The 25,054-nt window shown below is 41.4% G+C and overlaps 2 protein-coding genes across 6 annotated transcripts in view; one reads left to right on the top strand and one right to left on the bottom strand.

Annotated features, from left to right (window-relative positions):
• ap3b1a (adaptor related protein complex 3 subunit beta 1a) overlaps positions 1 to 8,241 on the top strand; it is a 60,033-nt gene extending 51,792 nt beyond the window's left edge. For both annotated transcript variants that reach the window (XM_082542020.1, XM_082542019.1), the window contains exon 27: positions 7,336 to 8,241. In XM_082542020.1, coding sequence (XP_082398146.1) covers positions 7,336 to 7,489 — 154 coding nt within the window. In that variant the 3' untranslated portion in view covers positions 7,490 to 8,241. The remainder of the gene's footprint in view (positions 1 to 7,335) is intronic.
• LOC309711616 (uncharacterized protein) overlaps positions 7,443 to 25,054 on the bottom strand; it is a 47,250-nt gene continuing 29,638 nt past the window's right edge. For 3 of the 4 annotated variants that reach the window (XR_014278038.1, XR_014278039.1, XM_082542033.1), the window contains 2 exons: positions 11,636 to 11,801; positions 7,443 to 7,512 (listed from right to left, as the gene is read on the bottom strand). Coding sequence is in view for 1 of the 4 variants with exons in the window: in XM_082542033.1 (XP_082398159.1) it covers positions 11,793 to 11,801 (9 nt within the window). In the remaining 3 variants the exon portion in view is untranslated. The remainder of the gene's footprint in view (positions 7,513 to 11,635; positions 11,802 to 25,054) is intronic. The other variant, XR_014278040.1, reaches the window with a different exon arrangement.

Genomic DNA, 25,054 nt, shown 5'->3' with positions numbered 1-25,054 from the left:
TATAATTCTACTTTTTTCGGACACTTTGGGATCCTTAGAAGCAAGTGTTGTTGCTGTCTCCATCCCTTTCTGGACACTTTGTGTACTCAAATAGCTCCAGAGCCACCAGATCTCAATCCAATAACACCTTTGAGATTTTGGTCCATGTTACCGTTCTGTTGTTCCACCACATCTCAGAGGAGTGTTTCCTGCAGCTTGTTGAATCTTTGAAGAATGTCGTAAACGTCAAGGCAGATGGTGAAAGGAGATCCAAGTAAAGTGTACCTAATAGTAAAAGAGTTATCACGTTAAAGTACATTATAATGAACCTTTCCCCCCTAATATTAGTATTACATTTTGACTGGATGCTGCATTCTAAAAAAACAAACCAACACTTACGAGCAAGTCTTTCCTCACCAAAAAAAAAGATGTTTGTGCAGCTAACATCAACGATAAGGACTCATATCAGACATTTAGTAGTCTTACACTACTGTCTGCGAGTTGTTCCCGGGCGCCCGGTGCATTTTAGGCCGAGTTTGGTTAAGCAGCGTGCATGTGGGTGTCACTGAGTGGAAGTGCTTGTTTGTCCCCAGCAGCCTCACATAGACATGCCAGGGGAATGCCCTGAGAAGCCTGGCTGTGTAATTGGTGTACACAGAGTGTGCTAATGAGCTTCCTCCTCTGTCACGCACACCCGAACACCTGATAGATAATTACACCTCCCTCTCTCCCTCTGTTTCCTGCTCCGTCTCTCTTTCAATTCATCTCTGCACCCCCATCTGTCTCTCCCTCTGCGCTGCTGTCTCTCTTTCACTTCCTCTTTGTCTTTCACTCCATCCCTCTGCACCGCGCTCCGACCTCCTCACGGTCTCTGTGTCTGTCTGTTAATACCGGCCCGTGTCTCTGTCTGCTCATCTCTGAGTGATCTTGTGATAATTTCTTTATGGATTAAGGCCACAATAGAGGAGAAATGTTGGAGAAGCTGGCTAAATAAGGGACAAGCGAAGAAGAGGGACACATTTGCACAAGGGTACAGGGAGCTGAAAGAGTGAGTGGAAATCAATGTTAGCCAGTAGGAAAGACGTGCATCCAATAAGCCCATACTTCATTCAGAATAACCGATAGCTCAAATGACTCCCCGCTATCAATCTCCCTGCTGCATTTGTGACTGCTGAAGAAGAGGACAGCGTCCCAGCATTACCCCGTACCCTTCTAGTGATAAAGACGCTCTTCCATATGGTCTGCTGCTGTCCATACGGTGACCACCTCTTCCGCACTTGCTTCCCATGGAGGTCTGTCTGATGGAGAAGGTGGTGTTCCTCTCTGACAGTCTCCTCAAACATAACTGACATCTTTGACAGCGTGATCTGTAAGAGGTGGTTATATGTGGTAACCTAATAAAATGGAAAACATATAATAATCATAAAGTGATTTGGCAAGAGTAATGCTAAATGTGCTTGTCTAGTCTAATCACACACACACACACACACACACACACACACACACACACACACACACACACACACAGAAATGGACTGGTTCTGTAGTGCTTTTCGACTCTACTTGAGCATTCTAAGGGTTTTATACAACATGCCTCTTTCCAATGAACGCTCAGGGTTCAGGATACTTTTTCATGCAGACTGGAGCAGCCAGGAATTGAACCACCAACCTTTCAATTAGCAGATGACCTGCTCTACCTGCTGACCCCACTGATGAATGTGTTGGGACAGTTTATGGTTCAGTAACACACAGGATGGAGGAGCTCAGGAAGTGGACTGCTGAACTTCTCTTTTCCTCCTGAGCTGCTCCTGAGCTGCAAAAGTGATTTTTTTTCAATACAGACTTAACATACAGTTTTAAGGTTAATTATGAAAATAGTTTTGAAAAGCACAAAAGTGCTGCTTTTGGCTATTCAGATGTAGATATTTTGTTTGGTCGGCCAGACAATGAGCAGTCTGAAGTTTGCAGATGTGTCTTTCTTTAACAATGTCAGCAGACTGCTTTTAATCATCATTTCCCAACCCTGTGGTTTCGGAGGTAGAGCGGGTTGTCTGCTAAAGAGAAGGTCTGTAGTTTGATCCCCAACTATTTCTGGGCAAGATACTGAACCCTAAGCTAATTAATCTGTTGAAACAGTTTGTATAAAGTAGTGAAACTCGCCCATCAGAAGTCCAGCATTTCTTCTGAATCCCCCAAACAGTCAAATATATCTAGGGCTGGTCACTGATTTCTAGAATCTATTCAATTACGATTCACAAGGTCCCGAATCGATTTGATCGACGATTCGATTCGATTCGATTTGAATCGGGGAAATTTTGCCTCAGACAGTCAAAAATATTATAATTCAGATCATGCATCAGCACATTTCCATATTTTTGTATCTATAAAAAGAGAGCTGAAGCTTGTGAAACTTTATCAAAGGTGTGAGCATCACAGCAGATGCCTTTGTGTCAAAGTAGCTGAGGATAAAACACAGAAAAACATGAAGGTGATTTTCCTGGCCTGGGATTTTATAAAAATATTCTGCAGTAGATCAAAAACGAAAGAAAACCATTAACCAACATATGAACATTACCTGATGCTGCTGAAGTGAAGCAGAGCAAAGTTACAGAGGTTTTATTAGAGATGCAGCTAAGCGTTTTGCATAAATGTTTTTTTTAAGTTTAATTTTGTTCAGAAGCCTATTGAACAGCAGAAATTAGGCTTTCTTTTCAGAAGTAAGTAAAAGGAAAAAACAGCGGCCGGCAGCGCTGTAAACAACGGTAGACTTGTGCATAATAAGCAAGAGAATAATGCAGAAAACAGATTTTTAGACAGGAAACTGTTCTTGAAGTACACTGAGAGAGAGAGCTGTGCATGAAGTGTGATTTTTATCGTGATGGAAGCAAAACAACAAAAATAAGAAAGAATTCATGACGATGTTTATGTGAAGCGTAGTTTGGATCTTCTTTTGCTGCTGGTTCAGTCAATATTGTTTGGAGAGAGAGAAAACCTACAGCTTCAGAATCAGCGCAAAAGGGGCGTGAACACAAAGCGCAGACCCGCCGAAACATCAGAATCGGCGAGCTGTCGTCTTTCAGCCCCGACCGTGTCCGTGCCGTCGGGTGAGAAAGGCGACATCTCACTGATTCTGATCCGTCGGCAGGTCCGAGCTTTGTGTTTACGTCTTTGTGCAGGATCCGTGTTCCTGCTCTCATTTACTGTTTTAGCTGTTTGGTGGTTGTTGAAATTTTGTGAGTTTTAACCTGAGATTCTGGCATCTCAGGCAAAATAAATTTATATTAAAAAATTGATTCAGGATTTTAATGAATCAATATCACGTTATCCAAGCTAGAATCGATTTTAATCAATAAATCGATAATCAAAACCCACCCCTAAATATATCATGGAGCCTGGTAAAGTGAAAAGCATTTGCAGTCTTGTTACAGTCCAGTGTCCTGCTGGGAGACCATGTGGATGTGACTTACCCAACATTAGACGGTGGTTTTAATGTTGTGACAGATCAGTGCATGAAGCAGTGTAAAGCAATAAATCTTTATATTTCAGAATCTGCAGTGAAAAAAAAAAAGCATAATATTAGCACCGTGTTTGAGCACTGGTGATCATTTTACTTGTGGTATTTGTGTGTTACTGTTTCCCCCCTGAATAACACCCCAACCCACACACACAAAGCCGAGTGATCGATCAGATCGGATACACCCACTGAGAGCTTATTGTAGAGGTCACTCTGCATTAAATGTGGTATGTGAGGTGACCTCCAATCCAGGCCCTGTTTTTCTGCTCTGATCTCCCTGGAGAAAGGACTCTCTAATCTTGGTAAGATCACACAGGAATCTCCCCTTTGCAGAGTGAGACTTGGGCTTTAATGTAGAAATAATGGATGGGATTTCAATATGAAGCCCAAGAATGATACAGTTCACAACACACACTTCTTGCTCATGAGGCTTTGTGTTATAGATCACAGCGCTCTAGTCGGCACAGGTGCTTTTTAACAAAGTAACAGCCTGCCTCCTCCCAACCCCCCCGCCTCCCATCTACATCCCTGCATTCCCCTTGTTTATCAGCAGGGTGCAGCACTGCTTTTCCCAAACAGGCGTGAAGGCTGAGCGGAGGTGGAGGGGTGGGGATGCCACTGAAACACAAAAATTGATTGCTGGAAAGGAGGATGGCAATAAATCAAGCAGGAAAGCAAATGTAGAAAACGCTGTTCTTGTTTATGTCTAAACAGGCGGAATAGAATAAATGTGCTCTATTTTTCAGTCCGTTTGAAAGCAAATTTGATCGAATTTTGCATGCATTGCCAATCCCTCCTGTTAGAGGCTAATTTTGAAAAGCAAAAAATAAATAAATAAATAAAAACCTCAGGCGCTTGATTTATAAGCTGTTCATTCTCTTTACTTTACAATTTGATATTATTATTTTTTTTGTCTAAACACTGGATTTTCCTCTATTTCACTGAAGTTGTCTCTGTTTAAAACCAGCCTAATTACACAAATGTCCTCTGTGGCAGGTTTATTTTATCTTTTATCTTCTTGTTCTGGTCTGTGTTTGTCCTCTGCTGTCTGTCTGTCCCTCTGCCCTTTGAGTGCAGTGCTGCAGTTTGTCTGTATGGCTTAGCTCTGGAGATGCGCGGAGGGTTCCTGGTTCTAACCGGGGCTAATAGCTTTGGCCATCTGCCTGGCCGCGGTTGAGTCTGCTCGCTTGTGTTCAGCTCTGGTCTGGCCTCACTGACCACTCAGTTGAAGGACACTTGTCCACCTGGCCAAGAACCAGCATGGCTCTAGCATCCAGCTGTAGTCTCCACACAGTCAGCTTCAGCCTTTCTGATTTTGGTGAAAACATACATGATGGTTTTTGTTTTGTTTTTTGTTTTTTTTCTTTAATCAAACATGGTTGCATGTTTAGTTGAGATGCGGGTGAGGAGTGTGTACTTAATCCATTCTTGCGTGCCGAGCCGTATCCTCTGGGCCTTCGCTGTCTTCTCCGCGTGAGGCTGAATGTAAAGGTGAAGCCGACGTTGTGTTTCCAGTGACGGGGTGGAGGGGAGGCAGATGGCACACACAGGCTCTCTGCACTGAGGAGAATCACAGATAATTGGAGAGTGATGCTTAGCCGCAGCCCTGCCGATCGATGCCAATCCACCTGCTCTAAGTCCAGGGGTTATGCTTTGCTTTTCTTTCCATACACTGCAATTAATCCAGTGTTTAGCCCGATATGTGAAGAGTGCAGGAGAATACCAATGACCCATTTAAGGCGCGCTTGACCTTAATCTTTCCCCCTTTTAGTCCTTAAAAACGCGCAGAGATTGTCTGATGTTTATGGGGGGGGGGTTTTGTTGTTTGTTTTGTTTTTTGCACCTGCACACAGCTACAGACGGCAAAGTGAGAGTATTCAAAGCAAATACGCTCAGAAATCAAACCCAATCATGTTTCTTTCAGTCGCTCTTATTACCACACGTGAACAAAAGCCCATGGCAGCGTCTCCTGAGACGAAATAAAAGCAGCCTCGGGGTAGTGTTAACTGTCGGAGTAAATAAAAGATTTATATCCTAAATCTATTAGCAAAGCCACAGGGACCACATAGACACCTTAGGCTGTTTGACAGTGGGGGGAGGGAGGGTTAGGGAACAGGGCAAGGGACAAGCGTTTATGTTTAGATTTGTTCGTGATTCTCCGGTGAAAAAAGAAGAAAACATTTCCTTAGCACAAGTAGGATTTTGTTGTTTTGATTGGAATGCAGTGCAGCTGCAGACACATCCTGCACACAGCTGGAAACCTAGATGAATACACATGCCCGGAATTATTTAAAGAAATAAGAGCGGGGCAAAAGAGGTTGGTACTTTTGCAAGAGAGAAATTCATCCTCTTCATGAATGGCTGCTGTTTCCTGCTGAAGTGGCTAATATTTTAATTAAGCCTGAGGAGGACTCTCTCTCTCCTCCCTGAGAGCTCCCTGATAAACTCCCTCTTCTCTGTTTATGGTAATTTAGCAGCATCCCCAGAGACACACCACAGACACACTGGGCTTCATTGTGTACGCATGTGCCCCCCACCCCCCTTCCCATCTTTAACGTGTGCGCGCTAATTGGTGGATGTGCTAGTCGCTCCCACCACGCACCCTCTGTGACGGCGCCTGTTCACGGGCCATCCTGTGGGGGCTCTTCACAGGCTTTAGTCAGGCCTAAGTGGAGCTCTTTGTGGGCTGTTTGTCAGGCCTAAGCGGGCTGCCACGGGGGGTCTTTGTTGCGCGATGTAGTGCTAAATGGAGGCAGATGGCTGAGAGTTAGCCACGTGAGGCTCAGAGATGCAGAGGGCCAAAGGGGGGCAGGAGAGGGAGCCCGGCACCCTCAAAGAGGGTCACACTGGGTCATAGCCCCTGTCTGCCTCTTGTTAGCCCTCTCAATGGGGACCATGTGTGCACAGATATGCCCCCAGTCTACAGGGGATGGTATCCAAGGAAACGGGAGGCTGAGAATTCTCCTCACTGCCCACAGGGAGTTGGTTGGACGGAGCGTCCCCCATACTGGTCTCAGGGCTCCCACACACTCACAGACAGGAGTCCATAAAAACAGGAGAAATTGAGTTTGACTGACTGCAGGGCGTGTCTCCTCCCTAATGAACTGTCTGTTGCATTGCTCTCTGTATTTCCTGTCACATCGTTTTCCTCTTTTGTCTCATTGCCTAATTTAGGGTAATTACAAGGTGTGAGATGTTAGAGAAGCTTCCATTGCAAAGATTTATGAGTTTGGGGAAACAATGCAATTATCATTTATCATTTATCAGTGTTTATGTGGATCTGAAGGGGTAAAATGTTAGTAAAGTTGTTGTTTTTGTGCGTACAGTAGAGATTAATAGATATATGAGCTGATATCACAATAACATTTTTAAAAAGATACTTGCCGACATCTGTGCTAATGTTTCTGTTTCAGTTTTTTGCAGACAAATGTTCAGATGGTGTGATTAATGTTTGAAAGACTTTAAAGTTATCGGGTATGAAATGACAAACTAATCAAGCAGACAAAAATGTCAGCGCTGGGGTCAGCGATCAGCTGAATCTGCATTTTTTTATTGCAGTATTGGCTTAATATCTTTGTTTACTTATGGGGGGCAATGTCATTCGCCTGGTTTATCTGTTTTTATCAGCTCTACACTGGACAGGCTCAAAGATGGTCATCAAATAAGATCAGTAATCATAAAAATTATATAAATTTTTATTTATCGGTGGTATAGAATTAAACAGTCGCTCATAGTATGACCCATATGTGCCTTTTAAGGTCCCACTTTCAGCCTTGCACTTCAGTTCCTGGTTTCTTCTTTGGTTGTTTGAAACTGATCCAAGTGTTCCTCCTCTCCTGCAGGTTTGCTGGGCAGACAGTCAGCAGCAGAGCTCTGGTCTTGGTGTCTCTAGAACTGAGCGAGTCCTCGGGAGCGCTGCTTACCATCAACACAGAAAAGAGCGTCATGGCCTCCATGCTGCTCCAAGACCTCAAACAAGCCCTCGCCCAGGCGTAGGATCCTCCCCTCTTTTCATCTCGCTGTAATAAAAAATAAACGGGGGCGACGCTTAATTGAAGATTTCACCAAAATGCAGAAGAACCATAGCGAGAAGTGTTCACAAAGAATGAAGTGTAAACAACTGAAAAATGCTATTCAGTGTTTATTTCTGTGGCCTATGTGTTTGGAAACAGAATATCTTCAAACACGAGAATAATTGAAATCTTAAATCTTTAGAAGCCTCATGGAAGTTAGAATAAATTAGAATTAAACTGAACTTGCTGTCGTTGTGTTTAAGTATTTCCAGACACAACTCCATGGTAAAAATATCCGACTAACTGGCCATTTTCCTCGGCAGTAATTACTTAAATCTCATGCTGTTTATGGTTTGATGAAGCATGATAATGTACCAACATCTGTACATACATTTGGGGGGAAGAACTGCATCACCGCTCCACTCACAGTGCCAACATGTCTGTGCCTCTGCGATGTTTCATTCGACTTCTTTGCCACCAATAACAGGCGAGAGGGGGGGATGCTCTGTGGCATTTTGACCCACAAACACAATGTCAAATCATAAAACTGTATGAATACCGTGACACCAAACACTGATTTAGTTTTACATTCTAGCCTTGAAACGTTACCAAATCACATTTGTTACAGTGCCTGACATTATCAAGAAAACCAAACATCAGACTCGGATGTCCAAGAGTGTTTTTTATCTGTACTGCTACATCTCAACAATAAAAATGTGACTTTATTAAAACTAAGCTGTGTCATGCAGTCTAGTCATTTAACAGAATGTGGCTGAAACAAAAATTGAGCTCTAATTGGCAGGCTGAGGCTGGTAATGTTTGCAAAAGCCCCTATTTGTTTGCACTTGTTTTAAACTAAAGAGGTTGATTCCTCTTGAATCACTGCCCTCCTACAAGCTAAGGTCATTCACTTTTAAAAGAGAGTGCATTATATGTGGAAGCAGAGTCAGTATAAACATGAGAAGAACACCAAATTTAGTTGTAGCTTAGTTGCAAACTGAGAAAAGTAAAAGTAAGGTGCAAGATTAGGTGCACCATAAAAAATGTTTTATGGTAATTTTTGCAGCAAGATGCATGAGGACTTTGTGTATGTACAGCCATGAAAAGGCTTCAACTTGACTGTTGAGCAAAGCTGCTTCTTGCAAACTAAAACCTCTGTGCCGTCTGAAGGCAGTTCTGCCGTGTCGCTCATTGTTGAGTAAAGTTGTGCAGATGTACGTGATGTGTTTGAGCACTGAGGCCGCCGGTGGCGGAGTGTGCTTTTGCGTCTGGCTGTCTTTTCCGGCTCATAAATAGCGTCTCTCTGAGGGCTGTGGTGAACACCTGTTAGCTCATCTGTCACAGGAGCTCCACTCGCATCCATCACCTCTCCCTCTGTACTCATTCCCTGAGCCAGCTGTTCCCATTACACACACACACTGTGTCAGGCCTGCCAGACACACACACCTTGCATTTCATCATACAGATCCACACAGAGAAGGTTTCCAAAAATACTTGCATGCTTTACAAGTTTTCACACAAAAAGAAAGACTTTCTTTCAAATGAGGCCCACAGGAAGCAGTGGGTTGGGCAACTTGTTGGTGATTATATGATTGTGTCTATGTGACTGGCTCTGACACAATCAGCCCAGATTTCTGCCTAAAAGAAGACTCGTTTAAGTTACAATTTCATTGTGTGTGTAAAAATCGGATTCGTCAGAGGCTGAATGAGGATATCTATATCTGAGATAGTGAGTGACTTAGCTGGTAAACTAGAGGTGTTAAATGAGGACAGAATCATCCACTCATTCAGTAAGTCAAGCACCTAACCCTTTAAACGTGTACCTGTCCTTGCTAATGACTAGCCTCCATTGGCAAGATATTCACAACCATATGGACCATTTAAATAAACAATCATCATAACACACAGGTGATGCTCAAATTACAATTTTCTTCTCAGAGTAACAAAGTGAGCAGGTAGCTCCTCCACCATTTCAGAACCAGAAGCAACCATATTTGGATGAGAGAGTGGGGTGCAAACGAACAAGCTAGCACTAGCAAGCTTGGCAAGTGGTTTTACCAGATAGAGATACCTGATAATTAGTGCATATAGGATGAAATATGTGGAATATATGGAACATATGAATAAAATAAACCGTAACCAAACAATTATCAGGTAACTGTTTTTTTTAAAGCTTCAGAAATCACTAACACCATCAACATGACCGAGAGGGTCAGATTAGCTGATGTTGAAGCCTAGAAAGCAGCTAGCGGTGGCTACAGACTGAGCAGCCAAGCCTGTAATAAAGGGTTTAATAGAGTTTAAATGACTGGGATCTTAAACAAACAAAACAATATTGAATATTAAAGAATATTATTATAATTTTGTGATTTAGGGTCAGTCTGAAAACACTAGAGTACAAATCCTGAGGTTATTTTAAGTAAATAGCCCATGTCCATGTCACAGTATTGCGACTGTAGTCAGAAGCCACGAATACCTGGTTGGTAACATGTCATAATGTCATAATGTGTGATAGAAAAGAACCTTCAGCGGCCTAAAATATAAACGGGTGTCAAATCTAGTTGCTGAACTCCTGATCGTGTAGGTGACGTTGGCGTTAATATGTTGGTGTATTATCGTACGATGATGAGCATAAACGGAAGAAGAGAGCAGCAAATGGTGGAAAGGTTTGAATAAACATTAGAGCCTTACATCAGCGCTTGCTGACTTAAATAATCCCTTAGAAAGAGACTAATTCATCTTTCGTTTATTAATTTAATTTTTAAAATTATTTCCAGCTAAGGAAATAACTCGTTTAACATCCTGGTGATGAATAGATGACTTTTGTCTGACTTCAACTTCATAATGTGCATTTAATTAATGGAAGCTTAGCTGGCTCTGGTTTATTGTCTTTTTATAGCTGTGCAAACAGAATCACTTTGGAAACCTCAGCATAACAACAATATAAGACTCACAGATACTAGAGCAGAGCCGAAGGCCCCTACATATAGGCCAGGTGCAGGATAACTGATATTGTGAAGAAAAATGTCATTATGCTGTCAATAGGTTGTATATGGACATTTTTAAGTAACTGGACTGATCACATGTCAAATCATCAGAGGTTAATGTAAACACAAGGATGATTGATATCGGATAAATAGCTATGAAATCTTGTACAGACACATTAACTGTGGTGATCATCTTACTTTCAATAAGCAACTTTATTTTCCTTAGCATGTGGCCATAAAGCAAATACTAAGGAAAAGAGCACCACTGCACTGGATTTTCTATCAATCAATATGCGACTGAAGTAGAGACTAGTGATCATGTTACACCTCCCAGCAACCTCGAAATCCAAAGCTCATCTATTGGCCAACTGAGGCTGGCTCCTAAAGCGCGTTGATCCCAACAGATTCAGATGTTCAAATGCTCAACTTCAAGCATCATTAAAGATTTTCTTTAGCATTTTTAATTCATATTCTGGAACAAAAAAAACAAAACAAAACAAAGCATATGTATAGTAATTGTGTGGGAACATGACCTGCTGTGAACTGCAGACATTTAAAAAGTTTGTGCTTCAGCTTTAGTGAGTAAAGCTTTAGTATGTCATCACTAATTATCTGATATCTGTGTGTGCGTGTTCCCTACTGAGTCCCTAGTTCCCTAATGAGTGTGACTTGCTAGCTAAGCTTACTAATGATAGCATTAGCATTTCACCTTCTCACCAAAATAAGGTAACTTTTTAGGGTAAATAAAATGTAGAAAAAAAAAACAACACATGACAGAGGCTAAGATGCTGACACTGAGATTAAAAAATGGGTCTGTGCTACTCTGTGCTAGTAGCTCATCGCCTGCTAGATTTCAATCATATAACTTTGAAGAAAGAATGCTAACAAGCTAAACTAAAGCAGACATGGTAATATAGCAGAATAGAATTACCTTTATTTTCATTGTACAACCTCACTTGGGCTGACAAAATCAAGTCGTCATAACATAAAACATTACATTTTCAGGGTGAAGACTTGGTGTAAGGTTGGATAAGTTTCTAGAAGATGAATGTAAGTCAGTGCCATGTGCTCTGAAGTAATGGAAACAACACTGTGTGTGTGAGTGTGAGAGTGTGTGTGCATGCGTCTCCCAGTGTTGGCACCTGCTATAATGGGCTCTGTGGAGGGAATGGGAGAACAGGCGGCTACCTCTCTTCCCCTTCACCTCTCCCTCAACACTCCTGCACGGTGACAGCTTGATTCGGTTCCCCTCACTGGGCTGCAGCACAGTGACATGATGGGCCTGTTCACTTGGTCTTATCACAGCCTCTGTTTGAACAGAGCAGAGTGAGATGAAGGGAACGATGGCGCAGAGAAAAAGAAGAGCCCGGCTCGGGAAACGCCTGTCTGACCTTACCACCGAGAGCGACTTCTCATTAGCCTGTGCAGTCTGATCAACCCCTCGTTCATCTGACAAGGAGCCACGGATAGTGCAGACAAAGATACAGCACGCATAAGCAAAGATGGCAGTGGCAGTCCAAATTATTCCTTCGCTACATTTCGAGTTTTAGTTCTGTCATAACAATAAAATTACATTTACATTTGTTTAATCAACATGTCAGCTTCTCATACAGACTCAAACAAAGCAAATAGTACTCTTAGCAGCTCTTTCTTTATCATCGTCTGCCACTTATTTGATTTATCAGTACCTAAAAAGCCATTCACAGACAACACATGAGCTCTCTCGCTTTATAACCCTTTGGAAGTCTTTACTGTTCAGTTATCTTTTCTGGTGTGCTCTCTTCCACTCTTACAAAAACCAATAAAGGTCATGTTGTGAATTATAGTTATCCAACACTTTTCATATCCCCTCTCGTCCACGGGTGAAGGCTGAGCTCTAACAGCACGGATGTATTATAAAGTGATGGTAACATATTCATACTGTATACTAGCCGTAACTGGGACTTCTACAGCTATGACCCACTGGTTTTTAATGGGTTTTTAATGACATCATTAGAACCACAATGATTCTCACTATTGCCATCCTGTTCACCATTATTGTCACCACCACAATCATTATCACCAACATCACCCATTGCCATAATCTTTGCTATCATCATCAGTGCTGTCTTCATTACCATCATAGTCACTATTATCACCATTATCATCATCATCATAAACAACGCCATAACCAGTACTATGAGTAGTAGTGTAAGTGGTTTGGAAGAACTATCCCTTACGCAACATTTTAAGCGCTTGGTCAGGCATTGGAGTTAAATGTGCACACACACATAATAATATATGTATATTATCCAAGTCATTAGCTTACTCGCTAATGGCTTGCGATTGATAAGTTAATAGCTAGTAAGTGTGGGTTTCATAATAAGATCTGCCTGTTGCTAGTCACTTCCTGTCTCTAGAAACACTCATCTTGAGGTTTTAAAATAGGACTTCACAGCAGCTGCCTCCATCTCTTTAACTATCTGTGGTTTGCACACATGAGCCCCGGACAGTGTCGGGAGAATCCGATTAGAGACTGTTGGCCTTCTTCATCTGATGCACACGACAGGTGTGCTTCAGCTATGTTCTTACTACTGAAAATTCTTTGGTTTAAGTGGGGGAGTTGTCCGGGCACAGCGTGGAGGCTACAAAACACATGGTGACCCCTCGCTTGCTGTGAATTAACCGGACTACTACCTGTGCTCATCTCACATGGGTGATCAGACTTCACACAGACTTTGTACCAAGGTAATGGCAGATTAGAGACTATTTAATGTCCAGGCCAAGTCCCTCAGACATTTCTGGTGTCACGTTTACCCTTGTTGAGTAATCTATATGGGGGGAAAAAAATCAGGGTTGCACAACAGCTTCATGTTTCCGAGGGTTCAGTTGTTGTTATAGCAGGTTAACGTTATCAATGCAATACATTATCAATGGTTAGAAAAAGAATAGGGGAATGCCTACAGTCAGATTTGAGATATTCATTAAGATATTTTCCCCCAATATTTATTTATCTTTTTCCTTTTAAGAAGCTGATTGAGATCGCCCATTGGCTGATTCCAGCCCTCAGGCCATGTTTGGCTCACGTGTGGCCTACAACAAATAATATCACATAAGACTTAAAGTTCTGAAAGTAAAAAATGTTTCAGGAAAGTACATTATGTCAAAAATAAAGGTGACACTTCTTGTAAAGAACCTCACATTTTGTTTCGATTTTTCAGTTATTGCCGTTATTATCCTTAAAGGTACAGTGTGCAAAATCTCACCACTAGATGTCAGTAGATTGCAGATGGCAGTCGGCTAAGTTCTGTTTCCTGACCCATCCCAATTTAAGTGCATAATCCTGGCTATGGTGGCTGCTGTAGGACAAACAACTCGTTCATCTATTCAGTTTTTTAATACATGGTAAAAGGCCTGTATTTGTATAGCGCTTCACTAGTCCCTAAGGACCCCAAAGCGCTTTACACACTCAGTCATCCACCCGTTCACACACACTCACACAATGGTGATGGCAGCTACATTGTAGCCACAGCCACCCTGGGGCGCACTGACAGAGGCAAGGCTGCTGGACACTGGCGCCACCGGGCTCTCTGACCACCACCAGTGGGTGAAGTGTCTTGCCCAAGGACACAACGACCGAGACTGTCCAAGCCGGGGCTCGAACCGGCAACCTTCCGATTACAAGGCGAACTCCCAACTCTTGAGACTCTTAAAACTATACAGGGCCCAATCACAACAACAGTCACCTCAAGGTGCTTTATGTTGTAAGGTAGACCCTATACTGTACTGTAGTGAGTCTGAGCTGAGTCCTCTGTTTACCTCAGCTGGTGTCCACGTCTATTCGCTGTGGAAGAGGCTATAAAACTTTGTGAAAGGAGTTGGATATGAGGCGATGAGTCAGTAAGTGACTCATTGTCATGATCATTGACAATGATCATCATCGACAGTGATACTGAGGTGAGTTGTTTAGGTTATCCTGAATTTTTCAAACATAAAATGTAGCTATTTTTGCTGCTGTTAGCTACTATTAGTGAAACTTTCTTTGAAATGGATCCACTTCAAAGACAGTTAGCAAATAAACTCATACAATGTGAGAAGAATGTAATCAAAATGTTTATCAGAGGGAAAGAAACTCGAGCCTAAAATTAGATGATATAATGTTAGCTCATAACCAGCTGTTGTTGTTTAAGACAGGAGGATAGCGTGCCTGATCTGCTGTCAATAAATAACTGTCACAATATCGTGACCTGACTTTAATTCAGGAGATGAGGCCTGAGGTGTGGAGGAAGAGGATGAAGTGGAAATGAGGGAGGAGAGAGGCAGAATGAGAAAGAGATGATAAAAATATACACGTACAAATGTTAAATGGTCATATATAGTTTAAAGAGGTATTTTTAAACTTTGAATTAAAAGGAACTTAAACCGATCTGTAACCACAAACCTTAAAACACAATTAAGTGGGATGGTGATGTTGATCTTACCCACGTTTCTATTGTATAACCTCAAAAAAAAAAAAAAAAATCACCTACTGTGCCTTTAATGCTGTTAGCCCATGAGTTTAGCTTTAATAATTCTGCTTTCTGACACAAAGAATGGCCAGACATTCCTAAGCTTTATAACCACAATTATTACCCAAGCTTCGTGAAAGAGAGCTGACTTAAAAGAAGGGGCGAGGAAGTGAACTGAGGGGCTGGACCAAGACCTAGTATGAGATACAAAAGGAAAGTTACTGGAGTCCCAGAAGAGTCACATTACCTCAAAAACGTTAAGCTAAGAACTTTAAGCAGAGTAGATTTGCTCCTTTCTCAGATTTAGATGACATAAATGTGGTTTGATCGCTAAGGCCATATTTTATAGATTGACTTACCACAAGCTGTTGTTAGATGTGTAAAAACAATTAAGGGTGACAGAAGACTGATAGGATACAAACAAAACAAAGCTTAAAAAAATGCTCAGGCCTGGCAGATTAATTTATGCCCAGTGGGCTAGACTGCTGTGGAAGTGAAAAAATATTCTGGGTGGTTAAATTGATGCCTGGATATGTTTCTTTTCACTTTAGCAAACACATTTAGAAAATCTCCTTAAACTCAGTCAAAAACTCCCATTTTTACTACGCTGTTCACTTTGGAAGTGTTATTTTCCAGACAGCATATATTTTCACTTTTCACATGTATTTACAACACAATTCTTTCCTTAGATTTCATTTAAGTTGCCATAAAAAGTTAATTTAAACAAAACGATGTCTGTAATTTCCTTGAACTGACCCTTTAAACTATCTCATGAAACACACACATATGCACGCGTATTTGATTTGTTTCTCAGGCTGATTGGTAAAAGTCTGCAGTGCATAAACAGCAACTGATCATTTCACAACACGCTAATGCAGTTAATCCTCTGGAAACACAAAATTATGCTCCCTTGATGAGCTGAATGCACTTAAAACACAGACCCGCACAGCAACGAGAAGATGTGTGACATCTGAGGAATAGGTGTCATATCTTCGCAAAGACGTTTTCTTTCTTCTTCTTCCCTGAAAACAATCACAGTGTAACTTCAGTAGACCCATGGGAGCAGTAATTGTGGTGATTATGCTTAAATTGATGCTTCACAGCTATTCCTGTGACTCCTGTATTGTAATTTGATTTTTTTTTTCTCCTACTGAAGTTTCTTTTAAATGCTTCCTTGGAGCACAGAGACTAATGACTACATGTTTGCCCAGTGAAATGTTCAATCAGAGGCTCATTATGAGGACAGACACATTCAGCTCTGCTGATTTGATTTTTCACTTTCTTTTTTGGTTTCCCACATTTATCGATCTACAGTCCAGAGGAGATGAGGAGCGAAGGGTTTCTGATAGGTTACTTGCTGAAATATGCTTTTAAAGATGTCACTGATGTAGTCTGAAAAAGTACTTACATGGTATTTCATAAGTGACGCTATAAATGAAATGTGTGATAACAGTTAACAGGTATTTTCTATACTAATATATTTTTACTTTTTTAGTGAAAATAAAATACAAAGTAGAATACATATATCGGTTTGTGCTTGTCTTTTAGATGTTTCAAAAATAAAAAAAGTGCCTTAATCTTAGTAAAAAGAGTATTCGCTGCCCGCTTGACCACAGTTTGGTCAGCCGTCTCCTGTTCTACCGTATCCCAAAGCTGCTCTGTTGGATTGAGATCTGGTGACTGTGGAAGCCGTTTGTGTACATTATCATGTCTGAGATGATCTGAGTTTTGTTACACGGTGTTGAAAGATTCCTACCCATCAGAGGATGGGCACACTGTTTTGACAAGGACTGGGAGTAGTCAGCAACAATTCTCAGGAAGGCTTGGGTGTTTTAGCAATGCTCAGTTGGTACTAAGGGGCCCAAAGTGCACCAAGACAATATCCCCCACACAGTTATACTACCACCAGCCTGACCCTTTGATATAAGACACGATGGATGCAAGCTTTCATGCTGTTTATATCAAATTCTGATCCTACAGTCCAAACGTTGCAGCAGAAATTAGCACTCATCATACCAGGCACTGTTTTTACAATCTTCTATCATCCAATTTTGATGAGGCTGTGCAAATTGTAGTTTCAGTTTCATGCTCTTAGCTTACCGTCTAACTCAGCGGTCCCCAACCTTTTCTTTTGCCATGGACCAGTTTATGTCCAACAATATGTTCACAGACCAGCCTTTGAGGTGTTGCGGATAAATACAACAAAATAAAACCAGTAGCGGTACCCAAAAAAAGAAGATTTATTCATAACACACGGTAAAAGACCTGGGGAAACTGAGTTAACAATAAAAATGATAAATATTTAACGATAAAAACCCTTAAAACCATACATTTCACACCCAAGCCTCAACTCTCGTGGCCCGGCACCAAACAACTCATGGACTGGTACCGGTCCATGGCCCGGGGATTGGGGACCACTGGTCTAACTTGCACTCAGTGTGGGCTTCTGATGCTGTAGCTCCTCTGCTTCAGTTGCTATGTGTTCAGGTTGTAACGAGTGGCTGTTTAAGCTACTGTTGCTTTCCCATCAGGTTGATGCAGTCTGTATATTCTTTTCTGACCTCTTACATCAACAAGGGTCTTTCTCCCAGAGAACTGGTGTGCAATTGGGAAAATCCCAGTAGATCAGCAATTCAACACGACATGTTCAACGTTACTTAAATCACTTTTCTTCCTCATTCTGAAGCTCGGTTTGAAGATCAGCACCTCGTCTTGATCATACCTAAATACCTAACTGCACTGGGTTTCTTTCATATGTTTGGCTGAGTAAATGTTTGCATTCACAAGCTGTTGAACAGATGTATCTAAAGAAGTGGACAAATAAGAGTACGTTCCAATTTGTTTTTTAAAAAGAAAAAAGAAATCACAGTGAATCCCATTTTTCACAATGAGTTTTTTTCTCTCTCAAAATCTCCAGAAATCTCCACGTGACCATCCAGTTTGATTTCTATCAATACTGCGAACATTTCAACAGGTGATGTTTGCTCAGATATCATTCAGGCTGCAATTTGCCGAACATTGAATTCTTAAAAACATGATGATTTTTTTTTCTGGCTGTTAAATTTCTAACGTTCCAACAAAATGAAACAAGAATTCAATATGGCTTCAGATTTTCTTCTGAATTTCGTATTCAAATTGGCTCATATGTAGGTACATAATCGCTTGTTTTCATCATTTATAATTGTTATACAACAGAATTTGTTTTAACTGGGTGAGAAAACTGAATAAGATTCATTGTGAAATCTGCCAATAAAAATAGTTGCAGTTTCTCATCTGAACTGAACATTTTAATATGATTTTCTTAAAAGAAAATGTGGAACATACTTGAGGTTTAAAGGCCTATGCTCTAGTTTACCCACCCTTCAAATGAAAAAGAAAGCCCGGCCACTTGCTAATTCTTTCAAAGGCGACGTTCTTCACCTTCTATTTTCTTATTCTTTCAAAAGAAGCACAGCTCACCGAGGGCCGTCTTGCAGGTGCTTTTAACAATTGACTCATGCTTGTAGTTCCCCCTTGTTACAGTGAAAGCGTGCACAAAAAGAAAACACATTTATGGTCAGGCTTTAAGAGAAAAAACCCCCGCCACTAGCCTTTAATTAGCATTTTATTGCACTTTAAAAACCACTCAAGTGCATTAAAAAGTGATCACGCAGTCAAAATGGAGATTGGCTGCTTTAGTAGTGACTAGGGGGTAGTGGGGGAGGTGGTGGGGGAGGTGTGTGGGTGGGTGTTTTTAAAAAAGGCTTGATTGTGTGTGTCTTCACACAGGGGTAAACACATTTTGCACTGAGATACACTCTTTTGCACGCACCGCTGTGATTTATTTGGGGATACACACGCAGCGCAGTTGACAGGTTAAAATGAGTTAATATAAGTTAATAAGTTAAAAGGGGTGAGAAGAAGGTGAGTGCTGTTAAAGTGCTCCGCTGTCCTATTCGCCACCAATTTGCCCCCATAAAGGCTTGCACTAAAGCAGACTCCATCTGACATAGTGGCATATTAGTGGTGCAAAAAGACACATAAACCTCAGTGATTCACGCGCACAAAAGCCCCCTCGCCAAGTCTCTCGACGCTCCTAATGAAGACCTGTATGTGACAGCGAGCGCACAATAAAGCACAGCGAGCAGAGTGCCAGGGCTCTCTGCCTGCAAACACTTTGCATCTGCATCAGCCTTCCGTTCCTCTCAATGATTATAAAAGCCAGAGCGGAGCCTGGAAATCAGAGAAGAAGTGCCTCTGTGTGTGTGTTTGTTTCTGCTTTCAGTGAATGGGATGTTCATTCAAGGAATTTAGTGGCATTTAGAAAATTGACTGTGCCCTTCCTCATGATTTGGTTACTGACAGCGGTCGTATCTGCTGTTTTTCTTCTTGTTACACAGTGCATTATGTTTGCATGAGTTTATTTCCCCTTAGAACACAGTGAATTTCTGCAGTTATTGCTAATAATCGGAGCTTCAACCACGCAGATGAGAACAGTGAGGATTTGTACCTTTTGTTTATTGGTCTTAATGTGCATTCTGGACTGTCTGCCTCTAACACCTCCGGGAAGTAGAGAGTTTACACTTAACAATTCACTGATTAACTGAGAAAATAAACAGCATCAAATTATTTTTGTTGGTATTAGCATCTCTTAAATCTTACTGAACCTACCTGCATTTATCGTGAGGTTTACCAAATGCGCTCTTTCATATTAAAAAAACATATAGATTTTGCCAATACTTAACTACTTTATGAATACACCATGATAAAACCTGCCAAATTTGTGATCTCTGACTATCTTCTGACTTAAACTCATAAATTTATAACTGATGAGCGCCAAGGTAAAAAAAGAAAAAATCTATTGTAAATTATAATAATGAAATAAAACATTAAAAAAACATAAAATAAAATAAAATCTGACTGCATGGTTTCCCACCGTCAAAGTCAACCCCCCGCTCATGAATCATCATAAATATCCATGAACAGAATCTGTTTTGTGGGAACAATGATAGCAGTTTCTTTTAATTGTACAAGCTTTGCAAGTAAATACAGGAAACGTCTAATGGAGATGCTGCTTGCATGGATCCAAACATTTGAATCACTCCACATAATGGAGTGACTTCTAGGCCGAAGACTGTGTATACTGAGTGCTACAGGGGGCTGATGGTCAGCTAATCACCGCCATGCGTGGCACTGACACTGTGGAGCTGCTGTGAAGCATTTTTAAGTGTTGTGGCCCGCAGACTCGCGCTCACTTGTTTGTGATGCGTTCACGCATGACTACTGCGCAAATATGGAAACAAACCTCTGCTCAACTGTTTCACTGTGCACCGCTGAATTCTTAAACCCCGGCATGCTGACATTGCTGTGCATCAGTGTTAACTTTAGATGATGTGAGGCTGAAGAAGATGTATTGACCTCTAGTCATTAGATGGAGAAAATGAACGCCTCCCCTCCCCGTGGAAATAAGATAGTGAAGGCAATTTCAGACTGAAGATGGAAACGGAAAGGGTAATCAGCTGATAATTCTTTCTCGAGGAAGTTACTAAATTCACTACATTACTTTTTTCCGAGCTGCACTGTGAATGAATACGGAGTGTGTTTGATAAATGCATGAAAAGAACAGCTGCTCTTATCACATAACTGTAACTATCACTTTTTTTTTTAATAATTTTTTTTCTGCTCTACCTGAGCATTCAAACTGCTCATTGACACCCATTCATACAAGCGCTTTATTTTCCCTATGCATGCTTTCTATATAACATTCACACTCTAGTGGATGAATCAGAGAACAGCTTGTCAGAGGTTTCTTCCTGTTAAAAGGGAGTTTTTCCTTCCTCCTGTTGCCAAGTGCTCCCTCAGACTGAAAAAAGGGATTGCCCATCTCTTGGATTTATGTAAGCATTTATGTATTTAACACAATTGCATCATGCTTTAAAGTTAAGCGTAACTATATAGTGTAGATACTACATGATATGCAGAGAGGGTATATTAAATTGTTCATATCATGTTCAAGTGAAGTAAGTCAATAATAAAGCAATGTTAAATCTTGCAACACCGCACGTGATTTTGGCTCGCGCACTTTGGATCTTGGTTTGAGGAAGGCATCCATCTCATTCAAGTTGAGCAGCCACCTCTACTTTTTTTTTGGAATACTGAAAAAAAAAGAAAATGGGTGGTTGTTTTATTTACAAATTTGTACAAAATAATTTCGTGTTTCTATCTTGAACATAATTAAATCATGTAGGATCTGTATGAAATTCAACAACTTAATTTGATCTCGTTGAGATGTCATGATACAGTCTAGTAAGAGTGGTTAGTTGCTAGTTATTAGAGTTAGGTTAACTGGTGAATGTAAGTGGAAATGGTTGTTTGTCTCTATGTGATAGACTGTTGAGCTGTCCAGGGTGTACCCTGCCTCTTAACCTATCACTTCGGGGTTATTTCCCTGCAACCCAGGTAAAGAAAGGAGGAAGGAAGTTGTTGCAAATCCATTCAATTTTTATGTTAACCAGACTCTAGACTTTGTTGAACAATATGTTAATATGAAGACAACATGTAGTATTTAAGTAACCAATTAGTATTGGGGTAAAAGTTATTGAATAGTGCTGGAATAAAATGACAAATTTGTGAAGGATTAAAATATTCCAAGAGCTCAACTTACTTCATCTAAACATGTTTCAATCATGTTTTATAAACACAAAATGCACAGGTTTATTAAATATGAATAAGTTGTGTTGCTTTAACTTAAACAAGTTTCTGCCAAAGCAAAACATCTGTGTGCAACTAATGTCCACTATTGAATTAAGTAAATCTAACATGCTCTTTTTTTCAGTGCAGGGTGGGTCACCTGATTGTTGAGGGTTTCTCTATAGCTGGTTCTTCACCTGACAATATAAAACACCTGGAGGTGACTGTTGTCGTGATTTGATGGGTTATAAAAAAAACTGAATTGAATTAAATACAGTGTCTTCCTGTCCATCTTGGGCCCACACACGTTGCAGCTCTTCTTTTTGTTGTTACTGGATCTGGAACATCCCAGTATCAGGGATAGCAAAGTTCAAAATCAGATTTGATGGCACATGAGTAACCATCATTTATATTGGCTCTGGTTGCACCACGCTGGCAGTCATGCAGGGTGGCCCAGAGTGTACCCTGCCTCTTAACCTATCACTAACCTATAACCAATCTTTGGGCAAGAGGGCCAATCAATTTCATAATTTCACAATTTTTTGGCATCCATATTTCTCTCCTTAATGGTTGCTGATGAGCTTGTTTTGTAGTTGACAGACTCTGAACTGACAATGCTGCTATAGCTCACCTGTTAAGCTGATGACCCATGTCCTGAAGGTGAGTGACCTCACTGCAGGGCCTGGATTATACCCCAGACCATTTCCTGTGTGTCATCCCTCCTCACTCCCCACTCTCCTGTCTAAAGTCTGCATTGTCCTGTCCAAGAAAGGCGAAAAAAGCCTCTTGCTCTGAAAACTCTTCCTCTTTATCATGTTCCAGATCTTTACTCTCTTCTAAAATCACTCCTGTCTGAGCAGGGACTCTTTTTGGCATCTTGATCGATTAAGAGCCACCCCAGCAAAGCTATTTGTTGTTTCCCAACTTGAAATTTGCAGCTGGGATAGAGTATGAGAAAACAAAGGCTGGGTCCGGCAAACACAAAGTGTAAAACGTGTGGCATTGTAGGAGGAAAAGGTGTAGGTGCTTGAAATGTGACAATGTTCAAACATTGTGAAGGAATAGCAGCTGCACAAAGAAAACATACACATCGTAAGAGCAGGGTGTGAAGGAAGACAAGAGAGTGGAGGGACACCGCGTTTCCACACCTTTCTAAGCCGAATGCAACGTATGTAATGTTAACGTGTGCATGTGTGGCAGAAAATAAGCGAAAGGCAAGGAACCTGAAGATGAAATAGTGATCAATCACATCATTTTTTCTTTTAGTTAAATACTGAAAAGAAAAACCACAAGATTAGATTACAAGAAAAAAAAAAAAAGACAAAAACTTTGCCTCGTGAATGCAGGCTGTGTCACAAGCACTCATCAGTATCTTCCCCTGGACATAAAAATGTATCATCTTTAACTCTTCCTCTGTCCCGCTCTGCAGCCCAGCGCTGTAATGCACCTCATCTGAATGCTAATTTACTGTTTAAAAATCCTCCCTTTATACGCAATGGGGGGGGGGGGGGGGGTGAATTTGCTAGGAATCACAGATGTAGAGAGAATCAAACCTGAACTCTCCTTCTCTTGCAGCTCTGAAGGCCGCTTAATTAACCCCCAGGCGGGGCAGGTTTCCTGGCAGCGCATGGCCACAGGCGGCGGACACTGCTCTCAGATTTAAATGCGCATCTCATTTCCACGGTGCTGATCACGCACAGACAGGGCCTCTTTAGCGCAAAGAGAAAAGAAATAGTTGGGGGAAAGAGAGTGTTGCAACCTCAATTCTTCTCCTAAATCCAGCATCTAATCCCCTGAGATGGCCTTTGAGTGGGCGGATCTAGGTCGACCGGAGTCACTTTTTTGGGGGGGTGGGCGGGGAGGCTAAACGCTTTGGAAAGATCCTTTTGTTTGCGCCACGCACACAGCGGAGATCCTTTGAGGCGGCTTAAATAGAAAGCAACTGGCCTTTAATTGGAGTGGTCTGTGAGCAGTTGTCATATGGAAATATTTGAATAGAGATCGTGTGCAGCACTTGAGCCCAAATCCACTGGCGGTTTGGAGAGTTTGAGGACAGCGAGGAAACTGAGGGATTAGATAAATGGACTCGTTCAGCCAATTAACAATTTAAGCGGCTTCAAGAACATGCTGGTTAACATTTGAAAGGAGTTTAAAGGCCCGGCCCCCTCAGACCGACACCTTTGTCACATGTGCTAATAACAGATGTGTCATAATACTGCGTTGGGGATTACACGAGAGGGCGGCGGTAATCTTGTTAGGTTAAGATTACAACTGTGATCTGGACGCGATCGTGTGGATTTCGGTTTCGTGCCTCGCGAACGCTATTTGAAGTTCACAGAGAGGGACCCAGTGTTTGGTTTAAGTGTCAACTTGTTCCATTTAGTTTCATTTCTCATTGAAGATGATTTCATATCAGCTCGCCGGGCTGACAAGGTTACACGCTGCATTTGTTTGAGTTTGGCATCTCTAATCATGGCGTTTCCAATTGTGTGATTTATGTTCGCCGTCCAAATGCGGACTATGATTACGAGGCCTGGTGGCGAGCGCAGTTTGGATGTCTGTGGTGGGCGAATGCGGGGGGTGGGGGGGGGGGAGTAAATGGGCGTTTTATTTATCACCGGTGCCACAGCCCCCCTGGAGCGGAAGAGCGCCCTCCCAAATTGAAATATAGCGGAGTTTACTCTCCTGATTAGGGCTCTCTCCGCCGTGCGCAACCCAAGGCTATCATCAAACTGCGAACAGCGGCGCGCTGACACCTAATTGCGTGTGGATTAATGTGGCCCAGAATGACAGCCAAGACACCCCCTCCCCTGCCCAAACCAGTCAGTGCACCTCCTCTGTGGGGACAATGAATTCAAGAAAATCACTGGATTTACGAGCTTCTCCGAGAAATAAAGTACACATTAATGCGTCTATGTGTTGCCTCATTTGAGATCATTGAGCTAAGTGTTATCCACTTCTTAAAATTATTATTATAAAAATAATAATAATAAAACAAGTGTGGACCTGTGCAGCAAGCAAACATAAATCTGACTAATATCAGTTCTGAAAACATCTTCTGTGATCCTTGAGATTAAGTTGCCACCAAGACACAAATCTACAAAACTATTTCAGCATGAAAGCAATACAGTAACCTATATTACAACAGCAGCCTGGATCTGGTTCTGGTACCTGTTGGGTGTCTAGGTATTTGATCTTTAGGCTTTAAAAATGTGTAATTAGCAATAAAAATAGACATGATAAAAAGTTTTGTTATTAAGCTTTCTAAACAAAGGATGCAAGCAATAATAAATATAATTGACAGTGTAGTACTTGCTCAGATGTTGGAGATCACAGATTTCCTCACTCAGCTTCATCTATTTGACTTCTCAGACCTGAACTTCACCAAAGCTCTGAAGGTTCCCT

This window comes from Aulonocara stuartgranti, assembly GCF_965226115.1.
Source record: "Aulonocara stuartgranti genome assembly, chromosome: 7".
In the NCBI taxonomy this organism is placed as follows: domain Eukaryota; kingdom Metazoa; phylum Chordata; class Actinopteri; order Cichliformes; family Cichlidae; genus Aulonocara; species Aulonocara stuartgranti.
The sequence above is the reverse complement of the archived record's forward strand: the minus strand, read 5'-3'. Positions and strand labels throughout refer to the sequence as shown.